This window comes from Strigops habroptila, chromosome 11 (assembly GCF_004027225.2).
Source record: "Strigops habroptila isolate Jane chromosome 11, bStrHab1.2.pri, whole genome shotgun sequence".
Taxonomy (NCBI): domain Eukaryota; kingdom Metazoa; phylum Chordata; class Aves; order Psittaciformes; family Psittacidae; genus Strigops; species Strigops habroptila.
The window spans coordinates 22,655,920-22,678,478 of NC_046360.1; the positions used below are offsets into that span (position 1 = coordinate 22,655,920).

The 22,559-nt window shown below is 43.0% G+C and overlaps 1 protein-coding gene across 2 annotated transcripts in view; it reads right to left on the bottom strand.

Moving 5' to 3' along the window:
* The window catches only part of STAB1 (stabilin 1), a 61,492-nt gene that overhangs the window by 35,139 nt on the left and 3,794 nt on the right, over positions 1 to 22,559 (bottom strand). For both annotated transcript variants that reach the window (XM_030500545.1, XM_030500546.1), the window contains exons 3-20: positions 18,865 to 19,001; positions 17,283 to 17,398; positions 16,016 to 16,101; positions 14,852 to 14,921; positions 13,867 to 13,962; positions 13,299 to 13,415; positions 12,338 to 12,534; positions 11,992 to 12,125; positions 10,321 to 10,448; positions 8,878 to 8,969; positions 7,231 to 7,353; positions 5,236 to 5,370; positions 4,124 to 4,186; positions 3,062 to 3,175; positions 2,611 to 2,664; positions 1,835 to 1,915; positions 1,390 to 1,548; positions 444 to 506 (exon numbers count right to left, since the gene is read on the bottom strand). In XM_030500545.1, coding sequence (XP_030356405.1) covers positions 444 to 506; positions 1,390 to 1,548; positions 1,835 to 1,915; positions 2,611 to 2,664; positions 3,062 to 3,175; positions 4,124 to 4,186; positions 5,236 to 5,370; positions 7,231 to 7,353; positions 8,878 to 8,969; positions 10,321 to 10,448; positions 11,992 to 12,125; positions 12,338 to 12,534; positions 13,299 to 13,415; positions 13,867 to 13,962; positions 14,852 to 14,921; positions 16,016 to 16,101; positions 17,283 to 17,398; positions 18,865 to 19,001 — 1,965 coding nt within the window. The remainder of the gene's footprint in view (positions 1 to 443; positions 507 to 1,389; positions 1,549 to 1,834; positions 1,916 to 2,610; positions 2,665 to 3,061; positions 3,176 to 4,123; positions 4,187 to 5,235; positions 5,371 to 7,230; positions 7,354 to 8,877; positions 8,970 to 10,320; positions 10,449 to 11,991; positions 12,126 to 12,337; positions 12,535 to 13,298; positions 13,416 to 13,866; positions 13,963 to 14,851; positions 14,922 to 16,015; positions 16,102 to 17,282; positions 17,399 to 18,864; positions 19,002 to 22,559) is intronic.

Sequence of the window (22,559 nt, forward strand, 5' to 3'; positions counted from 1 at the left end):
GCAGAAAGCTTGTTGTGGTTCTCTGGCTGTGATTTAGGCAGTGGTAGTACTGGATGGTACTATAGCAGGATCAGGCTGGGTCCTAGCAGTTTGGAGGAGCTGGTAGACTTGGCAGGTGAGCAGGAAAGCTCTGCCTGAGGCAGAACAGAAGTGCTAAAAGCTGCAAGTCTACAATTCCACTTAGCCCAAGCTGTCTCACCACTATATCCATTGATTCAGATGACAGACTTCAGAAAAAGAGACAGCAGAGAGTGGTTAGTGGGTGGCAGTCTGGGATCACAGAGCTGTGGATATGTGGGGAGTATGTATCCTCCAACAAGCCTCTCTACCGGTTGCCTTTCCTGCTCTCTATTTGAAAGAGGCTTGGGTTAGGAAATGCCTATCAGTACATTTATATATCATCATGCAGAAAAGAAATTACCAAAATAACCACAAATACTTACCATTTCTCTGCTGCCAGGTGGGCAAATGCTGTTGTTGAGGGCCTCACAATCCACACAAGAGCCCTGTTAAGAGAACAAGAAGGAAAAATTCATCTTCCCAAAGGAACCCATTGCCCAGGCCAAGAATACTACAGAGCTACTGCTCCCAGTATATATCCAAAACATCGTAACATGTATCAGAAACATTTGTAGGAGGGGGTTTCAACACTCTGAAATGGGCTAAGTTTATCACATAAATAAAACTACTCCTTTGCCTCAAGGAGATGCTTGCACCTGACTGGAAGATGGGTGCATTCTGTGTGTCTATCAGCCACTAGACACACACCTGTGCTGGGAGACCCTTTGGGCATCCACACAGCAGGCCTCACTAAATCAGCAAGTTACAGGGGTCCTCTGGCTACTAAGGATTAACTGTATCTCTCCAAATTAGGTACCTCTTGCCTATTCAGAGCCTTATATTCTTTCTTCAATAACCTACCAATGATCAAATTGGGGAGCAAGCACCTAAACTAAGGCATACAAAACTTTTCAGATGAGAATATTGCACAGCATTTGTAGCTCCTGCTACTGAATGACTGCTTCGTGTCCAGACTACAGGACACCAATGCTGACAGCAATGGGAACAAAGCATTGTCATCTGAGTTAGCAACTATGCTGTGAGGAGGATCATATAAGGCCTTGTAAAAAGGCAAATGTACTTCTGAATCAAAGGTGGGATGGGTGCAAGGAAAGAACAACCACCTAGAAGGAACATTTGCCAGGAAAGCAGTACCTAATGCTAGCGGAAGAAACACTAACAGTGCTGATACTGCCTAAGTTCACATCAGGGGATCTCTTAGAGTGAACACATTTCCCAAATGCAATCTACACATCCTGCTTTTGTCCCTCCAGGCAAGTGAGGGGTCTGTAGCAACCACTAGCATGAGAAGAGTAGAAGCTGACTCACCGTCACCACTTTATGTTGCTCTTCATTGCATCTGTGAGGCAAAATGGGAATTATTGAAGGGGGGATAAAGATGCCATCCAAGGTATGAATGATACCATTTGATGCCACAATGTCTCGCATGTTTATGGGGATCACTGATTCATCCATCAGAATTCTTCCCTGATACAGAAACACAAATAATTTATCTCCATTTTAGCCCTTTAGACTGTATCAACTACATAAAGGCAATGCAGGAAGCACATGGTACACATCATCAAGTACAACCTCACAAATAGTCAAGCCTTTTAGTGGAGTCTCAGGTTGGATAAGAATTCAGTGACCTTATTTAAGTTTTTTAAGCAGAGGAGGAAGCAGAGATGGGCTGAAACCACATTGTTCAGAACCACATCCAGACTTTCTCCTAGCACAAGAGGGTTTCCCCACAAGGGTTTTGATTCATACTTACATCTGCACTGATGTTGATGGTAAGTATCTGGTTAGCCATAGTAACAATGTGTGGCATCATCATCAGTTTCTCTACAGTCACCTGAAATAAAAACACAAGGTGACACTACTATGAAAAAGCAGGTTCATTTCAGTACAGCTTACTGAATCCTTCCAAGATTCCTACCACTTAAAAAACATTCTAAATGGGACTTGACTTCAATATTTATATTTCATTAAATACTTTAAACACAAACAATGGATCAGAGGGAAACACAGGACTTTGTGTGAATTGTTTGATACCACAAACACAGCGCTGCTGGTGGCAGCAGCCTTGGTTTTCATTCCTTGTGAAAGTAATACTCCAGCACAGCTGAAATCACGCCTCACTGATAGTGTCACTTAAACCTGCAAGTAGGGTCAGACTAATAAGGGGATTTTCCAGGACATATTCAATAAAAAATGAAAGCTCAGTCAGAAGCATAATAGAGAACATAATAAATAAGCTTATTTCTAAAGACAGAAAAAATGTAAACTGCAGCTACTGTACTGAGAAGCTTAATGATTTGGGAAGTGAGCACCATCACTCCCAGGACGCTCGAGAGTTTCATGATGAAGAGCACAAGCTGTGCCTTTTGGCAACCACTTTCATGGTAATCATTTTGCCTCATCAGATCCTGAATCACATCTCTGCTCCTCCAGGGCAAGTCCAAGCCAACCTCTCTGCCAAATCGCATAGTTGATAACATGCTGGCCCAAAGGACCCCAATTATCTGGAATTAGAGCTGCCTGCTTTACCGCTGCAGAAGTGTAGATATGATGTTTCACAAGTTCCTGGAGCTTATTTATGCCCTAAGGAAAGAAGAGAACAGGAGAATTAGATACCTCTTCAATGCTCAGGAATGAGAGGAGGCAACTACATTTTCTTTCAACCAAAGACTACAATGCAAATGTACTATAGCAGTAAATTCACTTGGCGAATAAGTTCTTTCATTTTCCCCTACCCAAAGCCACAGCGAAGAAGTTAAGCCAAACAGCACATTAAAACAATCTGGTTAACCATATTTCTCATTGCAGGCTCCATCAGCATTCACTTTTTTTCCAAAGCCTTACAGAAACAGGCGCAGTTTAGCCATCTCCAGGAAGAACAACTTTCAGCAATGATCAGATAACATGGTACAAGCCATTCCAGCACAGCCTAGTGCAACACTGTCAGCTCAGGATGTGTTAAAGTACTATAAGTGCTCACCTCTGTGAAAAGATAAATGAGCCTTCCATCTCTCAACTTATCCACACCTTCATTGCTGGGTACAAATACAGTAAAGGGGCCTGGTCCATCCAGTACTGCAGGCAGGCCACAGTTCTGCAAAACCAGTAAAATATTTCATCATGGATCTAGCATAAGTTAGTGAGGGGGTCTATCAGGAAGGGAGAGGAAACTAAGCAACCCACTAGAGGCAGAGCTATTGAAAAGCAAATGTATACAGGAGGCAACTAGACACCAAGGATAGGTATGTAATAGAACAGAGGCATAAATGCTACAAAAACATAGCTTAGACAATGAAGCCAGTGGTTTGAATGAAGCTGATGTGAACAAGTGAATACTGGGCAAATGCTCCCTGCATGCATATACAGAGACTATACAGGTACATATACAGAGACTAAAACTGCATCATTTTTCCTGAAGAAAAGAAAAAGAGAATCAAGCCTATAATCACAATTGCAATTAGTGAATTTTCCAAACAACTAACAGCGACAGAGCTGAAAACAGGCAAGCCAAGATTGTTGTGAGCAATCCTAGAGAAGATCCAGATGACTCTGATGGAGGTAAAATCAGTCTGTCCTTAGTGAAAATACTAACTAAATTAATCCTGGGCAGCAGCCTCAAGTGTTTGTAACCTGAAGACTGCTTTTATTTAGACATCTACACCCCTAAACCAGGTAGCTACAATCTAGCTTGGCATGAGCACCCATGAAACCTTCACTCTTTGTCCTGACAGTGGTCAAGACTGAACATGCTTTGGAAAACTCTCCAAGGTAGAGGGGAAGGGGAGGTGGGGAAGCAGATGGGAAAGAGGCACGTAGGCTTGCTGCCTGTGCCAGGTGCCCTATAGATGTGAAAACGCTGATCTTGACAACCACATTTGCTTGTGTAAAATACACAAAATATGACACAGAAAAAGGCATTCAGAAAAAAAGCTAAACCACTGAGATGTATTTAAAAGTTATTCAAAACTCCCACAAAAACAGCAGCAGGCTTCGCAGCAGCAGCACTGCCTCACCTTCCTGGGGCAGACAAACGTATGCTTACCTCCAGTATAGTTTCAAATCTACTGAAGATCTCCATTGAAGCAAGGATCTCACCAATAGTTTTCTGCAAGAAGATATAATGAGGTAAATGGCCAGGACTGAAAGAAGATCTGAGAACATACTGGAATGCCCTTGGCCAGTTTATGCTTGTGGTTTGCATGTAAAGATCTATGGAAGACCATCATCCTCAAAGTCTTCAAACCTCCCCTGTTGGCCAGTTGATCTACAAGGACTGAGCCTGCAGTACCTTAGGCACAAACTCCCTCCATTGCACAACAAACCAGATTTTCCAAGGTACAGTGCACTTGAGCACCCTGGTGTTTTCGCACTCCCATCTTCAGATTAAATTACATGAAGAGGCAGTTGCTTACTATCATTAAAACTAGAGATACCGTACTTCCAGTGATATACAAATTAGTTCTGGGCTGGCAGGCAGTGGGGCTGCTCTCTCATCTCAAATCTCCCTGTGCTTTGAGGACAAGAGTTCACTCTGCCACCTGCAAACGAGCTCCAATGCTGAGAAAATACGTGTGCATACTCCTGAAAATGCAGAGGAAATAGATGCCTTCCTTTTTGCCATGTTGCCCATGAAGACAAAGGTAACAGGAAGAACCTCCCTTCAAGTATCAAAACTTGTGAAGAAACTTGTCTGACCTTTATTTGCAGGAATCTGCATGGGGGTTTGGCAGAAAGTGCTTCCCGTAGAACATGCAGAGGCACAGAACGTTATTTCCAAGGAACACTGGTACAAAGGGACTTGATGCCAAAAACGGCTGACGTGATCACTAGCCTTTATTGCAAAGCCAACATCACAAGGGAAGGAAACATCTGAAGTGGTCCCTCATGAAAGTAGAATTCACTATTCATCCAAGCACTGTAAAAGCTTCATTGCGAGGTCTGTATCTGACTTATATAGTGCTACTAGCTACTTTTAATGCCATACTGACATAATAGTACCTAACAGGCCTTATTAAGAGCTGAAAACAGAATAAATAGCCTTTTCCCTTTAAAAAAACCATCACTGATTTGGAAGTTTAATGATGAAAAGAGATTATATTTTAAGTGTTTCGTCTACTGTCCCATAAAAGAAAAGAAATACGAATGGCTGTGTACCTGTGGGTTTCTGAGGTTGTCAGTGCTGGGTTTTTTCCTGAGGGTGTTCACAATATGCATGATGCCATTGGCTGCTGGCAGGTTCGATCGCAAAACATTGTACAGTTCCCCCGGCAGGTCTTGATATCGAAACGCCTTGACGTATACATGGATAATAATAAAAGGTTATTTTCTTGTTGTATATCTGTCATATAACAATAGATCCATAAAACAATTTTCCCTTCAGTGCTCTCTGCCTATGAGTCAGCAAGGTGAAGGCACAAACAGAATGAGAATCACAGAATGGTTTGAGTGAGCAAAAACCTTAATATCATCTAGTTCCAACCCCCTGCCATGGGCAGGGACACCTCACACTAGACCACACAGCCCAAAGCTCTGTCCAGCCTGGCCTTGAACACTGCCAGGGATGGAGCATTTACCACTTCCTTGGGCAACCTGTTCCAGTGCCTCACCACCCTCACAGTAAAGAACTTCTTCCTTAGATCTAACCTGAACTTCCCCTGTTTAAGTTTAAACCCACTGCCCCTTGTCCTATCGCTACAGTCCCTGATGAAGAGTCCCTCTCCGGCATCCTTGTAGGAGTTACTCTGGAAAAAGTAAATTTAAGGAGTGGCCTCATGTAAAACAAACATCCCACTTCTACTTGAGTTTGGGCAGTACTTTGATCCTGGAGGATACTTTTAAGCCTTATTAAAGAAAGAAGACCTAATCTGGGACAATCATTTCCAGAATTGAGTTTGAGTGTGAATGGTGCTTGATCCCTGCTCTGGATCACAAAAGGCTGCACTGACCATCAAGTAGCTGCTGTATCAGTCTGCCAAGCACGAGGAGAGAAGAATGGTGCCTCCTGCATACTGAAGTACAGGATTTGGAGGCAATCCTGGAACTACAGCTTTGACTGCAACTTTTAGTGGCTCACAATACCAACAAGGAGTCTTTATAACAAAGTCAAACCAGTCAGGCTCACTGAATTATAAGGAACATATCTGGTCCTTCCATATTCTATACAACTATGCACTGAAGCTGAAAGTATGGGGGTCTTCTAACAGTAAGCTACAAACTAAGCTTGGTGCTGCAGCCATAATCCAAGTTCAGCCAAGCACAACTTCCCTGTGCTTTTCATTTCACCACGTGCATTCCTTGAACTGCTCCTCCCTGCCCTGAACTTCAGCTCACACCACTGAGGATTCTGGCTGAAACAAAGGAAGGGGAGGGCAGACTTCTCACATCAAAGGACTCTGAGTAAACAAACAGGAAAGAAATGTAAAAAAAGCATTGACAAGCTCAGTTCGGATTCCACGGCTCCAAATAGTGCTTTGTCCTTTTGATGCACGCAGGGTGCATGTATTACGACCTAGACCTCAAGGCCAAGGCTGGATCCTCAGAGAGGAAACAAACGGCTCTCCCTTGGCCAGCTGTGAGTATGCATTCAGGAAAAGTGCAGAACAGAGAGGACAGTGGATCCTGGAAAATATGAGTCAATTGGAAAAGGGAAAAAAAGCTTTCCATATCAGAATATAATGATGAACAAATCTTTGCTAGGAAAACTAAGAAAAATAAAATAGAAAGAGGGTAAAAGGGAAACTGGAAGAGAAAATATTCAGCATGTGGTTGTGCCTAAGCACACAATCTCCAGGGAGAAGCATTCATTTGGAAGAGAGGTTTTGCTGCCTCTTCCATGTCAGCTACAAAAATATTGTAACTGCCAGTGATGAAGGGAAAAGGTCTCTTCTCCAAAATACATATACAGACCAAGAAAAGACCATTCACAAGTTGAATTCTGGCTAATTAGTTGTCTGCAAGAAGGGAGAAGTGATTGCTTGGGTGTCTGGTCTTAATTCAACTTGCTTTGGACTCCACAAAGGAGCTTGTTGTTCTGGTTGCAGGCAGACTGATTAGAGAAAGAGGTTTTCTGGTTAAAAAAGCGCACCGAGGAAACTATGCTCAAGGTCCACTCTGTCTTACATGAAAACAGGACTTCAGAAGATCCTTTACCTGGCCACTGAATGTTAGCTGATGTCCTGACAAGGTCCACAGAGTCTTGGTTTTTACCATGTCTTCTATCAAATGCAGACCAGGAACAACATGCATCCTGCACAAACGCTCAGCAGTGGTATCCTATGGGGAATAAAGAGCACGAAGAAAATAAATGACATGAAAAAAAAAAATGAAAGAGCCATAACATTACCTTTCTCCCAGCTAACACAGAGAAATTTTTGGCATACAGGATTGAGTTTCCCTCTTCATTTTGGTTCACTGGAGTAGCACTGTGGCAATTCTTTTGCTTCTGTTTGTGTACATACTCAAATACAGGGAGACTGATTAACCTGAAAGTGACTTTAGAGGAGTCCCCTAGACAGAAACTTGTTGGTCTTGGACAATTTAGAAACTATTCCTGCATGGTCCAGATTATAAAACTTGCCAAAGCTCCCCATACACAATCTTTGTTTATGCTGAACCATACAGGTGGTCTGAGCAACTGAATTTACATTTAGTTTCTTCCTTTCTTTTCTGGGCTTTCCACTCCTGGTGGTTCAATATCCTGTCAATATTGATTTAGTTGCAACTGACTCTTGTGGGAACAGGTAGACTATGTAACTCGGCGGCCTTTCCTGATGTGTTTTCTGTGAATCCAGAAATTACCCTGATGACCTAGGCACAGGGCCTGGCTTGTGTTAGTGGAAACTAACGTTCAACAAGCTAGTAGGAGACAGCTTATTGGTTAGGAGTTGCTCCGATGACTCTGTGTGAGTATGTGAGTTACTGTTGCTGCACAGATAGCTTTGCTATCAAGCAAAGGAATGATATTTCTAAACCCCTTGGAAATGTAATGTTCAAAGGGGTTGGTCTGTCTAGATTATTTTTAAGGCATTTACCTTTTCGTATCCAAGTGCTAGCTGTAAGCTAGCTGCCACCTGAAACACAATTAGCACGCAAATAAAATCCCTACTGCATGAGCTGCCTTTGTAGCTCATGTGTGCTGATTTTTAGCTTTGTCCTGGGAAAATGGCTTATATACTTTCTCATCCTAATGATGGATAGCCTGGTCGTGGGCTTAGCTGTGCAAAAAACTACTGCAAAAGAACACAACTGAGTTTAAATAAATAAACAAAATAATAATATGACCTGCAGGACCTACTTGCTGATGCCTCGAATTCCCAAACTCTTGTCCTGCCATACTCGCTATGCCCACCAATAAAATGAGCTCTTCTCAAGAAGTTGACACCATACCCACATTTAGGGCCACAGACCCAAAATCCAAGACTCCGAAGCAAATTTCAGCCCCTTTTGAAAACTCCAACCTCAAAAAGTGGAAAGCCACCTAAGGTTTTGAGAATAGTCACACAGAGGAGGTTTGAGCTTTAAATGAAGAATGACCAGAAATGCTTACACTTCCTGACATTAAAACCAAACAAACTCTGACAATATTGAAGAGAGAGATAGAGGTTTTAAAAATAATGTGAGGGATGTAACATCCTCTGTGAGACTGCAACGTAACCAGACAATGAAGAGTCTTCCCAAGAGATTGCTTCTATAAATACTGCATTCCCAAATTCTCCTCTCATATCCATCAGCTTTTACAGGCTGCAGAACTCAAGCAGGAAAGAACAGAAAAAATCTGCTAAAACCAAGAAAACTTACATTAAATTCCATTCTATCATGAATGGGAAGAAGGGATGGTACAAAGACTGTGAAAGGTCCATATTTAGTCAGCAACACTGAGCAACCAGAAGCTGTAAAAAGAGTGGCAATGTGAAATAGTTACTTAGCATATGGTTTAACTCCAGCAAGAATCATTATTCTTAACAGCACAATTCAATCTACACATTTTTGGCCCAATGCACGTAACTAGTACTTGTTTACAAGGAACCAGAGGGAGATTGGCATTGCTATCACAGCCCAACTTGGTTGCTATTGTTTTAAGCACCTGCCCACAAGATTTCTGAAGGATTGCTGGTGACTTTGGTTCACTCTGAACCGCTGCTGAAATTTGCAGAATATTCATAACTTTGTTTCCACATTCTTACTATCTTATTCTTGGGTCAAGTGTCTTCTGTCTTTCCTTTGGAACAATTAATTTTGGGGTGTCATCAGAATTTATTGAGACTATAAATACTTCTTGAGAAGCTACTATGAACCCACAGCTGTCATTCTTCACCCAATCATCAACGGCCCATCAACAAAATCCACGTCAACAAAGGTCATTAGGTATTAAGTCCCACTGCACAGGAGTTAGGAACATGGAGAGCCTCATGTTGTTGTTCATTGCACAAATCATTATGGGAAACATGCAAAAAATGAGTGCTGCCAACACTGATATGTAGCAGGGAGGGGTATTCACAAACACTAAGCTGAGCTTTGAGACCTATCTCTATGATCCTGTCAAGCTAGTGGAGATAGAGAAGACTGTGCAGAGGATGAGCTGGAGAAGGTATCTAACATAAATATGCTTTGGTCTAAAGGGTTCTCATGCTTTCCTTGGATTACAGTGAGGCAAAAAATTAAGCTCTGCAGATACCACTCCCCACACTTGCAGTACACAGGTTCTAAAACAGTCTTCTATGCTTTGCAAAGCATTTCCTCACTCAGAAAGTACCATGGTGCATAGAATAAAGCCTTTTCACCTCTGTAATAGCCTCTCATTAAGGCTGTTTATGGGCTCAGTAAATGTTCTACTAAGTAGAGGACCCATGGCACACCTGCCTCAAGCATCACTGCTAGAAAACTCAGCGACAGCTGAAGATTGCTGAGCCTTCACACAGATACTGCAGGTGGAGGCACAGCAGTGGTTTGATACAAATGGGTTTGAATCACACCTTCAGGATAACTTTTTCTGTAGATATGGCACATTCTTCACCAGAACTGCCAAATACCTAATACACATCCACAGCGCTCTCTGCAAGAGTCTCCTCAATCCAGTCTAGAACTGATTATATGAGTTCAGAGATGTGATGTGTTTAATCTGTAGCCCATGCTCATATACTGCAAAATAGATCTGTTACACAGGAAGGCTTTTAGCCTTTTCTGACACCCTCTTGTCCCCATGTTTGCTCCATTCCCCAAACAAGTTCAAAAGACATTTACCAAACATTTTCCTGGCGACGTTTAATTTCCTAGCAAACCTTCCTCGTGAATTATGCTGATTTATTTCACCCAAGAGATCTTTATAGCAACTTCTCCCATCTCCAATCTCCCCTTCTTTACACACACAGCTAAGAGACAAGAATGAAACATAAAAAAACATTACAAAACACTTCACAACGCTTTCAACAAATGTGAGTAGAACAACATGTCAGAATCTACATTTGAAAGACAAATCGCAGCTTTAAGGTATAGGTAAGAGCTTAGTAACTTCTCCTAAACTGTCAGGAAAAGATGCACACTTCTGGAGCGCAAGCAAATTTGGACCCACCCAAAGAAAATGAAGATGCTTTCTCAGATACAATCAGCAATCAATAAGGATTGTCTGCTCTAGAGTTCAGGGTGCAGATAGCCACAATATATTTACCAACATCTTTCTAACTAGATATTCAGTCAGTACTAGTCATTACGGCATCTGAAAATTTGAGGCAATGTTTAAAAACCACAAGCTAAGTGAAAATCTAGCAAACAGCTCCTATGTGACCTCTCAGATTCAGTAAGAAGTGCCAGCTCAAGCGCATCAGTTAGCTACGGTTCATCTTAGACTTAATGAGGGCCCCAGGCAGGCTAATGACTTTTCCAGAAAAGCTTATCTACATGTGAAAATCTCCGTCCTGATTCACACGGGTTTATAGTCATTACTCAGGGACTACCCAAGATCACTGGCCGATAACCATGTTTTTTCCCGTTTGGGTTTTGTCCAAGCATCGGCTCTGCTCTTTCTGTTTCAGGGATGCAAAGACATGCGACACAGGGGAGGAATTTGACATTAGTCCAGCCTCAGAGGGCTGAGTGCCAGCTGTGAGGAACAGATCTACTAAGGCAGGGACTGTGCTGAACACCGCGTCCTGCACTTCGCTAGCAGATCTTCAGCAAGGGAAGCTGCTGTGTTTCAGTTCTGGCCTGGAGCACATAACGAGCAAGTGTGTGCTAACAGTTATAGCAACCACTGGAGAAGGAAGGGTCAAGGCATTGGGACTGCTCTTTCCCTCTTCAGTCTCTCAGAGAAGCTCCACCTTTTCTTGGTAACACACAAAATCCTCAGTGAAGCTTTATCTGGTGTTTGGGAGGGAATTATGCAAATATGATCCTAGATCTGGCAGTATTTCCCATCTAAGGAGTATCAACAGCTAGATGTTTTGCTCCAGAGGACTAAGTTATGTCTGTTGTTTCTTCCCTCAACTTCCCCCTTCCCTGTCAATCTGCAACTCTCATTTCTTGCTTACAGTCCTAAGTGAGAGGAGAGCCAAAGACTTAGCATTCACAATCAAATGTGGGCAAATATGAGCAAACAAGAGTCACACATCTCTCTTTTAATGATTGATTATTAATGGATAATACCCTACCTACTACCACCAACTTGGGGAGCTACATCTCCAGTTCACATCATAGAAGATTCTGCTGCCCCACAAAGCACCTTGTGACCCACATGCCAAAATTTACAATGACTGACTCTACTTTCAATGGGCTTGTTACAAATAGGGTCTACTCAAAAGGCAGCTCTGGCCCATTCTCAGTTAGCTCAGTTTCTTCAAAATTCAGCTCATCCAAACTCAGTTTCAATTCTAGCTTCAAAATAAGCTTTTTTTAATAGCAATCTTTAAACTGGCTTACCTAGGATTCCCCTGGGAATTAATTTCACAAGTGGAAGTCATGTCGCAAAGATACTGCCGGCAATCGTTGGGAAACACAACACATTCAGATGAAGGATTTCTCCTACTCATCCCAGGCCTGCAAATACAAGTTGCCTAAGGGAAGGCAACACAGTAATTATAGAGCTGCATTCATCATCTTTTACCCAATGAGTTACCCTACAAACGAGCTGTCTGGTTTCCTTTTGCAAAATCTAAGATGAAGAGAGCAGATTTGACCAACACAATGGTTAGCTCATTTGAAGAACTTCTCACCTGACCCTTTTTCAGACCCCGAGAAGTTGCTGACATGCTGTTATTGCCCTTACCTCTCCTGGACGTCTGTAAACACAAACTGTAGAGTTCTCTGGGCAGCCTCCATTGTTGTCAACACAAGGGTTTATGGGCTGGCAAATCTTCCCATCTCCCTGAAATCCTTCTTTGCAGGTACACTGATACTTTCGTGGTCCAAGAACCTTACATACAGCGAAGGGGGAGCATGGAGAAGCAGCACAAGGATCTTGAGCTGCAATTAAAGAGGTGAGAGTGACTAAATTTCTGTTTTCAAAACAGCACTTACTGCAGCACAGCAGAATGCAAAAGGCCTGGAAAGAATGGAGTATAAGGGATTTATACTATTAAGCTTCTAAAATTTCACAGGATAATAAAATAATTTCAGAAAGCAGACATTTTGGTGGTTTTTAATCTGAGGAATTTGGATGACACATTCTTCGTGTTACTTCGGTAACAGAACTGTGAGTGACAGAGGATGCTTGGGTTTATTTCCGAATTTCCATGACATTTGAGGATATATGAAACCACAGTTTTGTTCACAAAAACTGCAAAAAGCCAGTCAAAATAGAGCTATCCAAAGCTAGCTAATCATATTGACTAATATGACATAATCACATGCATCTTATTGACTTTCTGCTAACAAAACCAATTCACAAACTTATATTTGAAATCAGTGAAGAAATCCTCAATTACACACCTTATTATTTAAACTGGTACAGAGAGCAATATCCCAATGTCACAGTTATTCAGTACACACTTATAAGCGAGTGCTGGATGAAACCTGTGACTCTAATCCATTTCTTGCTTTCAGGACCAAGTGATAGGAGATCCAAAACCTTAGCCATTAATCTTGAAGGGATTCCTGAAAACCAGGTTCTTAAGCCTCTGCAGCGAAGTAGGCAGTGCATTTATAGTGATCAAATTCATCCAGAGATACCAATGCAGTAAGGTTTTTCTGAACAGGGCACCATTTATGGTCACAGAGAAGTTTCTCACCTTGGCAAGTGCTTCCACTTTTTCTGTAGCCCAGCTTGCAGTCACACATCGCTGCCCCATCCCTTACCACACATTCACTGTTGGCCTCACATGTCACGCCTTTGCAAAGGGGAAGCTCTGGAATCACACAGCAAAGAGAGTTTCCTTTTGAGCATGCAGGACACTGCTGGAAAACACACCTTACAATGTATCTGGAAATGAAGGCAAATGTGGTTTCCAGAGACTCCCAAGCTGACACAAAGGCCAGGGGATATAAGCAGTATGGACAGCTCTAAATCACTGCAGCCTAGGTAGTCAGGTCCTGCAAAGCTTGGAGAGAAGAAAGGATCTATCTGGTTTTCAAAGAAAGAACAGAGGCATGAAGAGGTGGTACATCTCAGCCACTGTCACGGAGTGGGGAGCAGACCCCAGCTCTTCCCTTTGTCTAGATCTCTAGTGCTCAGATCATCTTCCCTCTACACGCCCAAGCTACTCATTGCCCCTCCCCAGCTCCTTTTGGGACACATGCATCCAAGCCCATATCATAGTTTAGCTCTAACAGCTCCTCTGCAGTTACCAATGTATTTACCTTGGTCACATCTGGGGCCAGTGTAGCCTCCATAGCACGTGCAGCTTCCATTCCCAGTGACGCCGCTGTTGCATTCCCCATGCACGCAGTCACACACTGCAAGGGAAGTCCAGACAAACCTGACCTTCAGCTACAAGGCAGCGATAGGGCTCCAGGCATACACTGGCCAACAGCCCTCAGACTTAGCACCCTGATTTCCCAGTAATGCACAGCACCAGCAAATCCACAGCTACTTTTAAAAGTTGTCTGTGCCAGTCAGAGCTTACAGAGGGCAAACTGCATGTCCTGGGCTCAAGGAGACCAAGTACTGCCCTCTAAGAGCAGCCCTGAAAGCAAGAGCTAGACCAGCTTTTCAGGCATGTGTTTTAACTTCCCACTCCTCTTCCTGCAGCCAGTGTGGAAGGAGGCAGTGTTATGAGTGCCTGCCACACCTGTATCCCAGCATTGGTGTTGTCATGTCACTACCAAGATCACACCTCTCTCATGTGTGTGCATAAAAGCGAACCAGCAACTGGAGGAAAAGGGCTCCTTTAACAGCCAGGCTGCACTGGTCATAAATCACTTCCAAAAATGCTGTAGCATTGTGTATATTATTTTTTTAGGGAGGGCAACAAGAAAGAAGATGGGAGACAAGTGGGGCAGTTCCAGGAGTCTGGAAAAAGGCTAGGAACTGAGTGTGGGCTGCTTCAGAGATGTAGGTAACAACCTGACTAGAAAGAGATAGGAAACTGGGATAGCTCTGGTAAGGGAAGAGACAGATTTACAATAGGAAAAATGGACTGTTTCGAGTGAAAGACTGAGAATCATGTGTCTAACAGGACAGTGGAGAGGGGCACAAAGACGAAATGCCAAGACACCTGCTACTGAACACTGCCAGCTGGCACCCTCTCATCTCCAGCAGTCTTCTTCATTCAACCTTCCCCCTCCCTCATTCCTTGCTTTCAGTTATTTCTGTGGAGATTTCACTTGAATTACTCATTCTTACCTGACAGACAGTCTGGGCCAAAACGATTTTCATCTTGACAATTCTGGCAGGCAAACCCACTGTATTGCTCCTAGAAGACCCCCCAGATGTCCCAGATATTAATTTCTGTATCATTGAATTATTCCACACATTGTTACAGTTCAAAGTCTCTCCCCACTTCTGATTTTCTATGACAGCTGACACAAAACAGTGAAGAAAACTGATCTGTTAAATGCTCCAGTAGTATTAATCAATCTCCATGGCAAAGATCACCACAGTGTAAGCTGACACAGAGAGGGCATGCAAATGCCAGCAAAACTCTGGTGGGCACTGAAGAAACAATGTCCTGATCACAAACATCAAGAATGTACCAGCTGGCTTCTGTTATCTCTCTGGAAAAGGAATCTGGAACTCACTAATGCCAATGGGACTTTTGACGTTGATTTTACTGGGCCTGTGGACCTTTAGCATATATTTTAATTGATATAAGGCATCTCTGAGTGAAACCCAAAATCAGGCTTTCTCAAAGAAGGGCCCAAGAGGTAGGATTTTAGCTCACAATGCTATTAATTAGGGATGCTGTAAAAACATACAGTCCATAAGAGAAAGTTTCAAGCCTAACACTGATCCATTAAGCTAAACATTTTAGAATCACTGCTCTATATGATTCAAACGTGCAGGAATTTTTTATGCTTTTGTTGTAGTAAGCCTGGAGCTGTAAAGAAAAAAAAATAAACATCAGTCCTAAATACTCTTCTGCACTCTCCTGTGTTTCCTGAGAGAGGGATGATCTGCCTGCCAAGGTGCAGGACCAATTAATTTGGGAGATATAGCATCTAAGTCTGGAAAAGGTGTTGTGCATTAAGAACCAACTATTTCAGGGCTTCCTGCAGCCACAGACAGGCACTGATTATTTCAACTGCTCAGAGGGTTAAATCCATGCAATTTTTTCTTCACTTCCTCACAGAGAACCTTCCCAATTCCATACCCTCACTACCAGTGTCTTAGTGCTATTGCAGACCACACCAGCCTTCCAGGGAAACCACAGACACTGATGCTGGAATGAAAGAAACTGCTAATGACCCTCCAGGCAGGAGGGCATCCTTCATCCAAAGCAGCTGTACAGACATTGTACAACTCCCTCTGACAAAAGCACATGACCCTTAGAATAAATCATACACTGACCTTGCAGATGCAGGTTCCATTTTGCTGCATACCATCCAAGCATGTCCCATGGCCATTGCAGGGATTTTGAGAGCCACCTGCACACTCTAGCAGCAAGAGATAGGCCAGATAAGATATGACTGAACAACCAGCACCTGTATCCCCTTTTCTACCTCCCCTTCCTCCAGGCATTCCAGTTGTGCAAAGGCAAAGGCCTCTTCACCAGTGAAGTCCCTGCCTACTTATCAAATACACCTACCACTGGCCCAGTGCTGGTGAATATGGCCAGAAGTGGCACCAAGGAGCAATTTGGCTGATAGCTAAGAAAAGCCTTTTATTGAAAGTCTAAGGAAAAGTCCCAATGGGCCATAACTAAATTTAAGCAAAGGCACTGAAACATGTTTTGAGGTTGAGCTGCTGCTGCTAGCACCAGCAAGAGGCAGTATCAAACATTGAGAGCTGTTCTGGAACTGAGGACAGACAGGAGCCTGCTTTGCAATGATACCGAGTATTTTCAGCTCTCCCTCACTTCATGAAGAGCTGGAAGTGTGCTCAGAAAAACAGTATCCACACATCTTTGAAGTAGGTTACCTCCAAATTCTGGGGACTATTTCTGATAATTTTAGGCATGTGATTCCTCTGACAAAGCCATTTGTTTATTCAAACCACTTTGTATGAGAACAGGCTCAAGCACTCAAACAATCTCCCATTTTCTGCAGGACTGGAGAGTGTCATTTCCATAATCAGTCAATCATATGAGAAGTGTTTAGCTTAGTACGTCTTGCTTTGGGATTTTTGAGACAAGACAAATTCTCTTTGCTTGGCATAAACCGGTGTGGGAGCTTTGGAATGGTTATTTTCACCTTGGATTGGAATTGCTAAGTATTTTCAGTGGCTGAATGTCTGACTAACTCCAGACTATACAGGAGCACACATGGCACACATGCTGCAGACTAGAAGGACACCAGAAAGAAATAGCTTCCTCTTCCTTTGGAAACTTTCTTAAAGAGGAACAAAAACATCCCTTTCCAAAAGCTTATTTTTAAAGAAGAGACAAAAGGAAGTTCCACCAAAGGAGGTTATGTGTTAAATGCAAGAGGATTCAACTCATCTGAAGCAGAAAGATTCCTTCCCCATTATATTCTGAACTTCCCAGACAGATAACAGATCTTGTGAGTGTTCAAGGAATAGTGAAAAAAATCACCTCGATGCATATTTAATGCCTCCTATTAAAACTGTTTGATTTATTCAATAGCTAGAGAATGTCATAAAAAGATGAAAAACTTACCATAGCACTCGGTACCCCAGAATCCTGGACAGCACTTTTTCTCCTCAATTTCCTTCTTACATATGTGATGGCACCCTGGCTGGGAAAGGGTATTTTCTCCTAACTTGACAGTGTATCTTAAAAAGAACAACCCAAGATTCACAATTACAACACAAAGACACCACATGCCTGTTGAAGGGTTTCTAGGCAATCACACTGCAGTGCACTGAACTCTGAATGGAAGGAAGGACACTCATTCCCTCTGCCATACATGCACACAAGAGTTTACACTTGGATTATGTCTTCTCTAAGGATGCCCATTGATCTAACTCAAAGACTGGTTCCAAGAAATCTGCCAGGGACTGGACATGAGACAGGACAGTGGGCATCAGGACAGAAACCTTGGATGCTGGAGGGTTAGACAAAGTTAGCATCTCGAGGGTGATTCAACATTAAACTTCACACCTAAAATAACCTCGAAAGAACAAAATCTCTTTGTAGGACTTGTCCCTTTCTGTTGCACCAAAGATTCCAGGCTGAGATGCTGGAAATTTGGATTTAATAACTCTGTAATTCACAGATTCTCTGTTCAACCTTGGACAAACTCCTTAAATCCCCAAAAGAAGCATCTCCTTTTCAACCCTTCATCCATCACCTCTACACACAGGGTAGGCCCTTGGTGGCAGTGTCTCTTGTTCTGCACGTATGCAGCACAGAACTATTCTTGGGTCTGCCCAACAACCACCATGAGAGCAGATAACACTCCACAAAAGCTGCATACACTCACATTATTCTTACACTTCATCTTATTTTTGGCACAACATCCTTCCCGAAAGGAACTTGGAAGTTGTCTCAATAGCACTGCTGCTTTGGCTTCCATCTGACTCCTATGTGTGTCTGTGCAAAAACTGCTATAAACTGCAAAACTGCTACAGCTATTTTTAAAGTATTTCGACAGAATAGTGAATCACAGAAAACAGTAGACAATGGAACTATATATTAAGTTAACATTCACTACTGAATAGATATGCAAACAATAATCTATAGTGTTTCAGTTTTTAAAAACTTCCTAGTAAATTCAGCTTTCCTTCACCCTTTTCCTATTAGATCCAAGCTCAACAGAATAAGAGCAAGGAACACATGAACAAGCAATTGTCATAAAGTGAATTAGGAAGGTAAAAAGTTCAGAGGATTATTGGTGGAAGCTGGGAGGATATATAAAGGGAACTATCATTATATTATTTTCCTAATAATCCACTATGGAATTCTGGGTCTGAAACAGGTTTCTATGCTAGACAGACCTCTGCTAAGTGATACAGAAGCATTAGCAAATTCAAGTTGTTTAGGGCAAGTTACAGGTAATTATCATGTAATTTCTCCTGTGTATATAGAACCTTATGCCCAGAAAAAAGTCCATGGAATTTGCAAGGAGACAAGAGCAACAATAACAGGGGCCATAAATCTATTTTTATGCATCTGAAAACAAAACTTATTGCATCTTTAGAGCTCAAAACCCACTTGCGTTCTCCTGAAGGTATATACACGACTTCTTGCATAGCATGGTTGCACGAAAACCTTAACATTGTTAGGAAATAGGCCTTACCTGCAGCCCCTCACTCCTAATCCTTGGGTCATTTTTAACCAGCCTCTTGGACACATCATTTTAGGTGCTGCAGCACAAGCAGTACACGCTGTATTCAAGGTAAACATCGTCTTGATATTGCATCGCATGGATTTTAACTTCAAAAGAAAAAACAGAATGGAGATAAGCACAGATTAAATTGTTACCCTGGCCACTTGTCTTGCCAACCTTAAATATCTTTATCAACATTGCACCATTCTTTAGATAGCAGAGGGGAGGGCAGTGACCAGTGCAGCTGCTGGGAGGAACACCACACACTCATATGGGCTAAACCATCATGTCATGTTGCTGCATGCTGCTCTGCTCGGATCTCAGCTAGAAGGCAATAGGGTAGATCACAGCTATTTTATCTTTCCCTTATGCCTCACAGCAAAAATTCTAACCATTTCTAAAATAATCATAACTGTGCACTGCTAACTTAAGCTGATCTTTTACAAACATGTGGTAGTGGTAGGTGAGGACATGCCCTAAACCAATAACCCTTGCCAGAAGACACAGAATTAAAATGCAACACAGCATTTCTCTTTTCCATGCCATTGACATGACGCAGTTCACTGGTGGTTTCATTGCTGTTCCATGGGTCTGAAGAACCAAATGCATTAGTTCTATTACTCAGAGCCCAGGAGCTGCTCACAAACATTTCTCATGGCAATTGTCTTCAAGAAGGTGTGAGGGTGGAGGGATGTGGATTAAAATGAAAGGTGGTCTGCACTTCTCTGACCACCTGGATGGCCCTTGATGCTTTCACCCTAGATGAAAAGGACTCCATACACATTGGCAAGAAGACCAGGTCGGACACTTGGATAACTCACATGGCTGGTGATAAATCCAGCATGAGTCCTTCCAACCCAAGCAGAGTAACTTTAGGGGTTCAGGTTTCCTCCCAGGGCTTTTCTGAACCCCCATAACCACTAACCCTACTTCTTCGAATGAAACACAGCCTGAGCAGGCAAAGGAAGTACAGCCTCAGAGCGAGTAATCATCATCGTCATGTGCCAACTTGTTATTAAAGCTCATGATTTTACCCCAAAAGCATTTCCTTGAATTTCTAAGCTCCTGGAGTCAAGCGACTGCATGGAAAACTCATTGCTCATTTGAAAAAAAGGCAATGTTTGCCACTGATGATGACAGAGAAAAGCTGGGAGGCATGAGCTGTGTTTGCCTGAAAAGGCCAGTGGCTGGAAAAAGCCCCCTGCAGCTCACCTCAACTGTGCCTCTACAGGCACTTTATTTTCTAAAAATAAAACCATTAGATCAGATTTTGGGAGGAGGCCTTGATCTGGGATCTTTTAAGCCTATCCTGAATAATGCCATTAATGCAGCAGCTCTCCTGGGCCCAGAATTTCTTGTTTTGGATTCCCATCAGCAATCTCAGCTTTGCTTCCTCTGAACTTAGGCCTAAATGCATATATCTGCCTCAAGACAAGGCAGGAAGCCCATGGCTTCCCATCAGTTATCAACAGCTCAGGAAGGCCCTCCCAGATGATAGCCAGCAGACCCTGTCAGGAAAACCTCCTGAGAGATAACCCTCAAGTCCCAGCTCCACAGGGACATCTCCCTGGAACGTTTTCCTGACTCACACCCATATTCCCTCCGCCTGGAGTTGTTGAGCTTTTTCTCATCTTCATGGAGCCATCTTCTGGAGCCATCCATACAAGAATGCTGCCCAATGAAGAAAGAGATTTCTGTGCCTGTGGTTGCCCTTCACATAGATATTAATTTCTAGTTGTACATCTGGGGCTTTCCTTACTGTACAGTAACCTCCACTTCCTTTAGTGGCAGAATCCCCAAGGAACCTGTTATGTCAAGGATTTCCTTGCCTTAGGAACAGCTCAAACCCAATCTGAGATCCACCAAATCTACCTATCCATGTTCTATGTGCACCAGCTTTACTAATTTTATGCAGCAGGACAGAGATCAGCTTTGCTGTTCCTTATATTTCCACCCCACCGGCACACAGTGCAGTCAGAGATTTCCCCTTTTTTATGGAGCAAAACAGAGAAAACAGCCGCTACGGATGGATAAATGACATGTTACCTCTGGAATACTCTGTCTCAAAAGATCAGCAGTGCTTGATGTGGTAGGGAAGTTGCCCATCCAACCAGCTGATTCAAGGACACATTAGGTCTCCAGATTAAAGCTGGGCTTTTGAAAGGACCCAGGTGAAGCCAGGCACACAGTTCTGACAGAACAGTATGCCTCCTGCCTTTCTAGTCCCACCAAATCCCAGCTTTAACCTGCACTGACACAAAGCTTCGGAAAGAGGAATGGGAAGGTGCCCCAGGAAGAAACACAGAGGTGGATGCCTTCCCATGAGTTATGATGTTAACACTGTCAGAATTACCCCACAAACCTTTATCAGGTGTCTGAGCCATCCTATCTGTATGAAAAAGACCACTCAAACAGTAGAGCACAAGATACCAAATTAAAACACTCCAATCTTCTATTTCATCTTTACTTCCAGACATCAGGAGTTGTCTGTCAAACACAAGTGGGCTATTAAATGTGTTCGCTGTCACGCTGGTGGAGGAAGACACCGTTATGCACACATTATTCCATTTTCCTTCTCTTCTTCAATGTGGCTCTATTTCTAGATGGAGATGGACACTGGGAGAGAACGGCTGTCACTCCTCCCTGTTGGCATCTCTAATTACTTGCAGGCCTCAAAGACAAGACAGGTTATTGTGGAATCCCCCCTACCCTACTTTCCTGGGACACTTCATGAGCTTTAGGCAGCTTTCCAGTAAGATCTTCCCCTTTTTATAAAGAAATACGCCTATGTCAGCAGCAACAGGCAGGAGAAAAGAGGAAGAAAACAGCTAAGTGGAAAATAATTAAAAAAGATATTTCCTGTCTTATTTGAGTGACAGAACTGATGAAGCAGTCATTTTCTGGAGAGTTTTGCTTCTTAAGAAAGCAGAAGAGGGAATCAAGGAACATAAATGCAGCAGTTTGAATACTCTGATTTTGGAGAGGATGAAAGACAGACAGGAGCTTGAGTCAGAGGTGTCTCCTGGGGCACAGCCTCATGGAAAAAAATCATGCACTGCTCCCTTGGGCACATCTGTGACCACTGTTCCTAAGTTTGAAGATACTGGAGAGGATGCAGCGAGAGGGAATGTCTGCCCCCTGTGATGCAGCAATGCTGCCTGGTGGGCTTAAAGTCAGTGAGGTGCACGGTGGCTATGCCAGGGAAAGGGGGTGAAAACAAGTCACCGTTCTGACCAGGTGCTGTTGTGAGCCTGGACTGTATCACACTTTGGGTACAACGCAACAGAAAAGGAAGACTGGTGCTCTCAAACAGCTCCAAAATTAAAGGAGGCCTTTAAGGCAGAAGACATCTAGCTGTAGCCAAAAGAAGTTAAGAGTTAGGGTGCCTCTGTCCACACCGAGCTCCGTCTTGCCAGGGCTGGACTTTTTCCCTGCACTCAAACACATGCATGTGTGTGAGCAGCCATTGCCCTCTGTGCTTAGCTGAGACATATCTGAGCTTCTGCATGCTGCAGCATTTTCTTCTCTCAGTCTGACACGGATACCCCTTACTTCTCAAGTGCTCATGTTTCTCTTATTCCACCTCAAAAGAATAAGCTGGGGAGGTTTTTTTAAGGGCTACTTTCATTCCCCTTGTTTTTGCCCTTTATCTTTTCCACCCAAAC